The sequence below is a fragment of the Numenius arquata genome, unplaced genomic scaffold (assembly GCF_964106895.1).
Source record: "Numenius arquata unplaced genomic scaffold, bNumArq3.hap1.1 HAP1_SCAFFOLD_1719, whole genome shotgun sequence".
Classification (NCBI taxonomy): Eukaryota; Metazoa; Chordata; class Aves; order Charadriiformes; family Scolopacidae; genus Numenius; species Numenius arquata.
In genome coordinates, this window is record NW_027415536.1 from 1 (window position 1) to 9,826 (window position 9,826).

General features: G+C 69.2%; 2 protein-coding genes across 2 annotated transcripts; one reads left to right on the plus strand and one right to left on the minus strand.

Annotated features, from left to right (window-relative positions):
- The first annotated feature begins 1,131 nt into the window (after window positions 1-1,131).
- Window positions 1,132-4,362, plus strand: LOC141478772 (cytochrome P450 11B, mitochondrial-like). The gene is made up of 4 exons (XM_074167757.1): window positions 1,132-1,214; window positions 2,120-2,198; window positions 2,834-3,025; window positions 4,006-4,362. The coding sequence occupies exons 3-4, from the start codon at window positions 2,861-2,863 to the stop codon at window positions 4,117-4,119; spliced, it is 279 nt and encodes a 92-aa protein (XP_074023858.1). The 5' UTR covers window positions 1,132-1,214; window positions 2,120-2,198; window positions 2,834-2,860; the 3' UTR covers window positions 4,120-4,362.
- A 104-nt stretch (window positions 4,363-4,466) lies between these two features.
- On the minus strand, window positions 4,467-9,234 carry LOC141478774 (TBC1 domain family member 20-like). Its single transcript, XM_074167758.1, has 8 exons — window positions 9,228-9,234; window positions 8,764-8,937; window positions 7,968-8,048; window positions 6,429-6,615; window positions 5,375-5,476; window positions 5,153-5,294; window positions 4,883-5,055; window positions 4,467-4,781 (listed from the first exon to the last, which is right to left on the minus strand). The coding sequence occupies exons 1-8, from the start codon at window positions 9,232-9,234 to the stop codon at window positions 4,526-4,528; spliced, it is 1,122 nt and encodes a 373-aa protein (XP_074023859.1). The 3' UTR covers window positions 4,467-4,525.
- Between the last annotated feature and the right edge of the window lie 592 nt (window positions 9,235-9,826).

Below are 9,826 nucleotides of genomic sequence, written 5' to 3' on the forward strand. Positions count from 1 at the left end.
GGTCACAGGGAAGGGGGGGTCCCGGGGGAGGGTTATGGGGGGGGGTGTCCTTTTGGGGATGGGGAATGGGGATGGGGGGGTCCCGAGGAGTGGGGGGAGGGTTCTAGGGGGGGATCAGGGTGGGCGGGGGGTCCTGGGGGGGTCACGAGGTGGGGGGTCACGGGGAAGGGGGGTCACAGGAGGGGGGGGTCCCGGTAGGGGTTATTGGGGGGGCGGGTTGTCCTTCTGGGGATGGGGAATGGGGATAAGGGGCGCCCCGGGGGGTGGGGTGGAGGTCACGAGGAGGGGCGGGGGGTCTTGGGGGGGTCACGGGGGGGGGAATTGTCATGAAGGGGGGTCCCGGGGGGGGTCCCGGGGGGGGTTATGGGGGGGGGGGTGTCCTTTTGGGGATGGGGAATGGGGATGGGGGGGCCCGAGGAGTGGGGGGAGGGTTCTAGGGGGGGGATCAGGGTGGGCGGGGGGGTCCTGGGGGGGTCACCAGGTGGGGGGGTCACCAGGTGGGGGGGTCACGGGGAAGGGGGGGTCACAGGGAGGGGAGGGTCCCGGGGGGGGGGTTATGGGGGGGTGTGTGTCCTTTTGGGGATGGGGAATGGGGATAGGGGGGGCCCGAGGAGTGGGGGGAGGGTTCTAGGGGGGGGGATCAGGGTGGGTGGGGGGGGTCACAAGGGTGGGCGGGGGGGTCCTGGGGGGGTCACGAGGTGGGAGGGGTCACGGGGAGGGGGGGTCACGGGGGGTGTGTGTCCTCCTGGGGGTGGGGAATGGAGATAAGGGGGGCCCCGGGGGGTGTGGGTGGGGGTCCTTGGGGGGGGATCGGTGGGGGGGTGTCAGTGGGCGGGTCCCGGGGGGGGTTCCCTGAGTGGGGGGGGGGGTCAGTGCGGGGCTCCCAGAGGGGTGAGCGGGGGGGTCCCGGGAGCGGTCAGTGGAGGGTTCCTGGGGGGGGGGTGTGTGTCAATGGGAGTCGGGGGGGGTGTCCCAGTGGGGTTCCGGGGGGGGGGGGTGTGTGTGTGCTCACGCCGTGCCCCCCCCCGCCCCCAGACGGCGATGCCGCTGCTGTTCACGCTCTTCGAGCTGGGGCGCAACCCGGGGGTGCAGCGGGCGCTGCGGGACGAGCTGCGGGCGGCTGAGGGGGGGGCGCCGGGGGGGGGTCCCCGGCCGCTGCCAGAGCTCCTGGGCGCCCTCCCGCTGCTGCGGGCGGCCATCAAGGAGACCCTGCGGTGGGTGCGGGGGGGGGGGGGGGCACTGGGAGGCACTGGAGTCTGGGGATTTGGGAGGAACTGGGGGGCACTGGGAGGGACTGGGGGATTGGGGGGCACTGGGAGGGTCTAGGGGGCACTGGAGGGGGGCTGGAGTCTGGGGACTGGGGGGGACTGGGAGCACTGGGAGGGTCTAGGGGGCACTGGAGGGGGGCTGGAGTCTGGGGACTGGGAGCACTGGGAGGGTCTAGGGGGCACTGGAGGGGGGCTGGAGTCTGGGGACTGGGGGGGACTGGGAGCACTGGGAGGGTCTAGGGGGCACTGGAGGGGGGCTGGAGTCTGGGGACTGGGAGCACTGGGAGGGTCTAGGGGGCACTGGAGGGGGGCTGGAGTCTGGGGACTTGGGGGGCACTGGGAGCACTGGGGGCGGAGACTGGGAGGAACTGGGAGGGGACTGGAGTCTGGGGACTTGGGGGGGACTGGGAGCACTGGGGGCGGAGACTGGGAGGAACTGGGAGGGGACTGGAGTCTGGGGACTTGGGGGGCACTGGGGGCGCTGGGGGACTGGGAGGGCACTGGGAGGGACTGGGGGATTGGTGGGAGAGTCTAGGGGGCACTGGGGAGGGGCTGGAGTCTGGGGACTGGGAGGGACTGGGAGCACTGGGGGCGGGACTGGGAGGAACTGGGAGGGGACTGGAGTCTGGGGACTTGGTGGGGCTAGGGGCACTGGGAGGGACTGGGGGGGGACTGGGGGGGGGGTGAGGGGGCTTCTTGAGGGCATGGAGCCCTGGAGGGGTTGGGGGGGGGCACTTGGGGGTGTGGTACCAGGGGAGAGGGGTTCCCTGGGGGTGCTGGGGGCACTGGGGGGGGGGGGGTGTCACCCCTTGGGGTCCCCCCCCCAATGTCGTGTCCCCCCCCCCTTGCAGGCTGTACCCGGTGGGGATCACGGTGCAGCGTTACCCCGCCACCGACGTGGTGCTCCACAACTACCGCGTGCCGGCGGGGGTCAGCGGGGGGGGGACACGGGAGGGGAGGGATGGGGGGGGGGGGGCACGGGGGGGGGCACCGCGGGGAGGGACGAGGGGGGCAGCGAGGGGGTCCGGAGGGCTCTGGAGGGGGACCAGGGGGAGTCTGGGGGGATACTGGGAAACGCTGGGGGGGCCGGGGGGGGCAGGGAGGGGAAGGGGGGGGGGGATCAGGGTGGGTACTGGGGGGGTGTGGGCGGGAATGGGGGGCACCGAGGGGAGGGACCGGGAGTGCACCAAGGGGGGCTCTGGAGGGGGACCAGGGGGTGGCCGGGGGGGGGTACTGGGAAGCACTGGGGGGGCCCAGGTGGGGCATGGAGGGGAGCAGGGGGGGACTGAGGGGGTACTGGGGGGGGTACTGGGGAAGGCACAGGGGGATACTGGGGTGGGGGAACTGGGGGGATACAGGAGGAGCACGGGAGGACACAGGGGGGATACTGGGGGGGGGGACATGGGCTGGGGGCACTGGGAGGGACTGGAGTTTGGGGACTTGGGGGGCGGCTGGGGGCGCTGGTGGGGAGTGGAGTCTGGGAACTGGGTGGGCGTGAGGAGACTGGGGGGCACTGGGGGACTGGGGGGCACTGGGAGGGACTGGAGTGTGTGTCCCCCCCCCAGACGCTGTGCCAGGTGGCCCTATACGCCATGGGGCGCAGCCCCCACGTCTTCCCCGACCCCTCCCGCTACGACCCCTCCCGCTGGCTGGGCAAGGAGGACACCAGCTTCAAGGCCTTGGCCTTCGGCTTCGGCGCCCGCCAGTGCATCGGCCGCCGCCTGGCCGAGGCCGAGATGATGCTCTTCCTCATGCACGTGAGTGGGGACCCCCCCCCAATGTCCCCCCCTTCCCCACGGCTGGGGGTCCTGGGAACCCCTGTGCTTGGGTTGGCTTGAGCCAACGTCTTGGTTTGACCCAACGACGTCTTGGTTTGACCCAACATCTTGGCTTGACCCAATGACATCTTGGTTTGACCCAACGACATCTTGTCTTGACCCAACATCTTGGCTTGACCCAATGACTTGGCTTGACCCAACGTCTTGGTTTGACCCAACAATGTCTTGGTTTGACCCAATGACATCTCGGTTTGACCCAACATCTTGGCTTGACCCAACGACATCTTGGTTTGACCCAACGACATCTTGTCTTGACCCAACATCTTGGCTTGACCCAAGGTCTTGGCTTGACCCAACAACATCTTGGCTTGACCCATTCTCTTGGCTTGACCCAATGACTTGGCTTGACCCAACATCTTGACTTGACTGAACAATGTCTTGGTTTGACCCAACATCTTGGTTTGACCCAACAACGTCTTGGCTTCACCCAACGTCTTGGCTTCATCCAACATGTTGGCTTGACCTAAAGTCTCGGCTTGACCCAACGATGTCTTGGCTTGACCCAGTGATGGCTTGGATTGATCCAACATCTTGGCTTGACTCAACAAGACCTTGGCTCAACCCAACAACATCTTGGCTCAACCCAATGTCTTGGCTTGACCCCACGTCTTGGTTTGACCTAACAATGACTGGGCTTGACCCATTGATATCTTGGCTTGACCCAACAACATCTTGGCTTGACCCAATGTCTTGTCCTGACCCAACACCTTGGCTTGACGCAATGACGTCTTGGTTTGTCCCAACACCTTGGCTTGACCCATCGATGTCTTGGCTTGATCCAAAGATGTCTTGGCTTGCTCCAACACCTTGGCTTGACCCAGTGACTGGGCTTGACCCAACGATGTCTTGGCTTGACCCGACGACATCTTGGCTTGACCCAACATCTTGGTTCCCACCAGGTCTTGCGCAACTTCACCATCGAGGCAGTGTCTACTGAGGACATCCGCACCGTCTTCCGCTTCATCCTCATGCCCGAGAAGTCGCCCCTGCTCACCTTCCGGGCCCTCGACTGACCCGAGGGGGTCCCCGGGGGGGGGGTTCTCAACCCTGGTGCCACCCCCTCAGAGCGCCCCCCCCCCCATGCAGGGGACATGGTGGGAAGAGCTACGGGGATGGGGCGGTGGGGCAGGACCCCACGGTCCCCAAAGCCTGGTGGGAGATGGCATGTAAATCACATGCAAATGAGCCGCCCCAGGGGTCGATGGGAGCAGAGCAGGCAGGGGACCCCAGACCCCCAATAAAGTCTTCTTGCAGGCAGTGCTGGCCTCATCTCTGGGGGGCAGGGGGGACGCCAAAGAGTGGTGGGATGGGACAGGGGTTAGGACATCCTCAAAAAACGGTGTGGGGGGGGCTGCACAGAGACACCTCAAAAAGAGCCTTTATTGAGAGCCCCCCCCAGGGCAGGGGACCCCGGTGGGTCTAGAAGAGCCGGAGCAGGAACTCGGGTCCCCAGTCCAGCGCCGTGTGGGTGACGGCCAAGGCCACGGCCCCCAAGGTGGCCGACAGCCCCCAAACGGCCGCCTTCACCAGGGGGTTGGGCCCGGCGGAGGGTAAGGGGGTGGCGTCGGCGTCGCCCCCCGCCCGGGATGACCCCCGGCGCTGGCGGCGCAGGACGGCGTCGGGGCGTTGGTGGGAGGCGGCGCGTTGGAAGGCGCCGAAGGACCGGATGGCGATGCTGCCGCGGGGACAAGGAAAGGTTGGGGGTGGGATGGGGTGTCCCACCATCACAAACACACACACACACACACACACACGCCCCCCCCCCCCCCATCTCACCTCTTGGGGTGCCGCGGGGCCAGGCGGGAGTGGGGGTGGCGCTGGAAAAGCTCCTGCGCCCGCAGCACCAGGCGCTCGTAGGGCAAATCCGGAGGGATGCGGGAGAGGAGCTGGTGGAGACTGGGCATGTCGCAGGGGGCACCCAGCACCTCCTCCTCCCGGTGCAGGACCACCTGAAGGTGGGGGACACCCACCGCTTTAAGGGGTGAGGGGGTCCCGGGGGGGGTCCAGGGTTGGAAGGGGGAGGGGGGGGGGGGGTTTGGCACCCACCGCGGCGGCGAAGTAGACGGGCATGAGGGGGTGGGAGGCGAGGAAGAAGTCGTAGAGACGGAGGAGGTGGTGGAAGTCCTCCAGGACGTGGCCGTACCAAGTGATGAGCCAGCTCAGGGCGAAGACCGTGCCCACCTCCGCCCTGCCGGCGCCCAGAAGGGGGTGTGGGGGTGTGTGTGGGGTGGGGGGGGTCCACCCCATGTGGACCACCCCATCCCTTACCTCTGCATGAAGTCGTGGAGCCGGAGGCTCTCCCGCTGCAGCAGCGGCATGAGGTAGTTGAGGATGTGCTTGGTGCTGTCCATCGTGGGGTCCATGAAGTCCCTGGGGGGGGGGGGTGTCACAGGGTGGTGGGACACCCCCCCCCCTTGCACCTCGGGGTGGTGGGACACCCCCCCCCCTTGCACCCCAGGGTGGTGGGACCCTCCTCGCAGCCCAAGGAGGGTGGTGGGACACCCCAGCATGGTATCTCAGGTAGGGTGGTGGCATCACCTCCCCAGCACCCCAAGGGGATGCCAGGGAAGGGGAGGGGGGGTCCTGGGGGGGGGGACGACACTGGGGTGGGGGGGGGATCCTGGGGGGGGGGATAGTGAGGTGAGATGGGGGTCCCGGGGGGATGGCGGGGGGGGGGGTCTTGAGGAGGGAGGGTGCTGGAGGTGGTGGGTGAAGAGCTGCTCCCACAGTGGGGTGGGTGGAGGTCCCGGGGGGAGACTGGGGAGGAGTGGGGGTCTCGGGGGGCACACCGAGGTGGGGGGTCCTGGGAGGTACCGGGGGGGGTTCTGGGGGGGTCTCAGGGGGATACCAGAGGTGGTGGGGGGAGAGCTGCTCCAGCAGGGGGGGAAGGATGGGGGTCCCGGGGCGGGTCGGGGTCCTGGGGAGGGGTTCCCAGGGGGTCCCGGGGGGGGGGGTTCCTGGGAGGGTCCCGGGGGGGTTCTGGGGGGGTCCCAGGGGGGTACCAGAGGTCGTTCATGGAGAGCTGCTCCAGCAGGGGGACAGGATGGGGGTCCCAGAGGTGGGTTGGGGTCCCGGGGCAGGTCGGGGTCCTGGGGAGGGGTTCTCAGGGGATCTCGGGGGGGGGGGGGTCCCGGGGGGGTCCCGGGGGGGTACCGGAGGTGCTGGGTGGAGATCTGCTCCAGCAGGGGGGCAGGATGGGGGTCCCAGAGGTAAGTGGAGGTCTCAAGGGGGTTCCGGGGCGCGTCGGGGTCCTGGGGAGGGGTTCCCAGGGAATCTCGGGGGGGGGGGGGAGGGTTCCCGGGGGGGTCCCGGGGGGGGGTACCGGAGGTGGTGCATGGAGAGCTGCTCCAGCAGGGGGGCGGCGCGGCGCTGGCCCAGGACCAGCAGGAGGGTGAGGGCCACGTCGTGGTAGCCCTGGTAGTAATGGAGCTGGGGGTGGGCGCGCAGGACGTGCAGGATGAGCCCCGCCAGCTGCTGCTGCAGCACCCCCCGCTGCTCCGCCGCCATGCCTGGGGGGGGGGGGCACCCGTGGGTGAGGGGGGCGGGGGGGGGGGGTGGGTCTGCAGACACCCCCACCCACCCCACCCTCCCAGCATCGCAGACCTGGGGGGGGTCCCCACATACAGCCCCCTGGAGGGAGCTTTCCCCCCCTGCCCTCATGGCAGAGGCATCCCCCCCCCCTCATGGCATAGAGCCCCCCCCAACCTACGGCACAGACACCCCCCCCAATCGATGGCACAGACCCCCCCCATGGCACAGACCCCCCCAACCCATGGCGCAGCCCCCCTTGTATGTCCCCCCCGACCCCAGAAACAGGCCCCCCCCGTGGCACAGACCCTCAACCCAGGCACAGACCCCCCCCCATGGCATAGACCCCCCCCCAATCCATGGCACAGACCCCCCCCCATGGCACAGACCCCCCCCCATGGCACAGACCCCCCCCAACCCATGGCGCAGACCCCCTTGTATGTCCCCCCGACCCCAGAAACAGGCCCCCCCCGTGGCACAGACCCTCAACCCAGGCACAGACCCCCCCCCCATGGCATAGACCCCCCCCCTAATCTACGGCACAGACCCCCCTCCATGGCACAGACCCCCCCAACCCATGGCACAGACCCCGCCCATGGCACAGACCCCCCCCAACCCATGGCACAGCCCCCCTTGTATGTCCCCCCCGACCCCAGAAACAGGCCCCCCCCGTGGCACAGACCCTCAACCCAGGCACAGACCCCCCCCCATGGCATAGACCCCCCCCAATCCATGGCACAGACCCCCCTCCATGGCACAGACCCCCCCAACCCATGGCACAGACCCCCCCCATGGCATAGACCCCCCCCAATCCATGGCACAGACCCCCCCCCATGGCACAGACCCCCCCCAATCCATGGCACAGACCCCCCCCCATGGCATAGACCCCCCCCAATCCATGGCACAGACCCCCCCCAACCCATGGCGCAGCCCCCCTTGTATGTCCCCCCCGACCCCAGAAACAGGCCCCCCCCGTGGCACAGACCCTCAACCCAGGCACAGACCCCCCCCCATGGCATAGACCCCCCCCAATCCATGGCACAGACCCCCCTCCATGGCATAGACCCCCCCCAACCCATGGCACAGACCCCCCCCTCAATGGCATAGATGCCCCCCCAACCTATGGCACAGCCCCTCTTGGATGTCACCCCCCCGGCCCGTCCCAGCCCCCCCAGCCCAGGCATTGCCCTCCCCAGACCCATCAGCCCCCCCAGACCTCCCCCAAGACAGTCCCAGCCCCCCCAGTCCAGTCATTCCCCCCTTCCAGCCCCCCCGGGCAGTCCCAGCCCCCCAACCTTGCACCCCCCCCCCCCAACAGCCCCCCCCTTCTCACCGGGGGGGAAGCGGGGGGCGGAGCGAGCCACGTCCAGCAGCACTTGCCCCCGGTCCCGGTGGTCCTGGAGGGCGGGGGGGGCTACGGAGGGGGGGGGGGAACAGAGGGGGGGGTGGGGGGGTGCAAAACCCTCCCCGGGTGCTGTGTCAGGCAGCGGGGGGGGGGGGCTGGGAATAGGGGGGGCAATAGTGGAAATGGGGGGGGAATGGGGGGGGGGGCTGGGAATGGGGGGGCAATAGTGGAAATGGGGGGGGAATGGGGGGGGCAATAGTGGAAATGGGGGGGGAATGTGGAGGGGGGGCTGGGAATAGGGGGGCAATAGTGGAAATGGGGGGGGAATGGGGGGGGGGCTGGGACTGGGGGGGCAATAGTGGAAATGGGGGGGGAATGGGGGGGGGGCTGGGACTGGGGGGGCAATAGTGGAAATGGGGGGGGGAGTGGGGGGGGCTGGGAATGGGGGGCTGGGGTGGGGGGCAATTGGGGGGAAACGGGGCGGGGGGGCAGTGGGGATGGGGGAAATGGGGTGGGGGGAACTGGGGGTGCAAAGGGGGGGATGGGGAGGACGGGGGGGCAAAAGGGGGGATGGGGATGGGGGGAAAGGAGGGAGGATGGGGGGAACTGGGGGGGGGGGAACGTGTTGGGGGGCAATGGGGCAGGGGGGCAATGGGGATGGGGGCAGAGGGGGGGTGAGGGAAATGGGATGGGGGGGGAAATGGTATTGGGGGGGGAATGGGATGGGGGGGTGGAACTGGGGCAGGGGGAATGGGGGGGGGGGGGGGGGAAATGTGGGGTGTACCTGGTCGGGGGGGCCGGATGGCGGGGTCGACGCTGAGGAGGCGGGGCCAGACGAGGGGTCGGAGGTCGGGGCAGAGCCCCCCCCGGCCCCGGGCGGCCTCTCGCAGCCCCTCCAGCCCCACGGGGTCACTGCGCAGCGCCCGCAGCACCTGCACCCGCTGCTGCGCCCCACGGGCTGCCGGGGGGGGACACACACACACACACACACACGGGGAGGTGGGCACCCGCACGCCATGGCACGCCACGTGCGGTGGCACACACGGCGTGGCACGTGTGACACGGCACCGCGTGGCATCGGTGGCGTGGCAACGCCCCATGGCACGGGGTGGCACACACGGCGTGTCCCGTGTGACACGGCACCCCATGGCATCGGTGGCATGGCATGGCATGGCACGGCGTGGCAATGGCCCGTGTGACACGGCACCCCATGGCATTGGTGGCACGGCATGGCACGGCATGGCCCACACGCCATGGCACGCCACACACGGCGTGGCACAGCGTGGTCCGTGTGACACGGCACCCCATGGCATCGGTGGCGTGGCGTGGCACGGTAACGCCCCATGGCACGGCGTGGCACCCACGGCATGGCACGGCGTGTCCCGTGTGACACGGCACCGCGTGGCACGGCACAGCATGGCATCGGTGGCATGGCACAGCACCGCAATGGCCCGCATGGCACCACATGGCATCGTTGGCATGGCACGGCACGGCATGGCAATGGCCCGTGTGACACGGCACCACATGGCATTGGTGACATGGCATGGCCCACATGGCAATAGCCATGGCGTGGCCATGGCATGGCATGGCATGGCCTATGTGACACGGCACTGCACGGTATCAGTGACATGGCATCGGTGGCATGGCGTGGCAATGCCCCACGGCACGGCATGGCCCATATGACACGGCACAGCATGGCATCGGTGGCATGGCATGGCACAGCGTGGCAATGGCCCATGTGACACGGCACCCCATGGCATTGGTGGCACGGCATGGCACGGCATGGCCCACACACCATGGCACGCCACAGGCGGTGGCACACACGGCGTGGCACAGCGTGGTCCGTG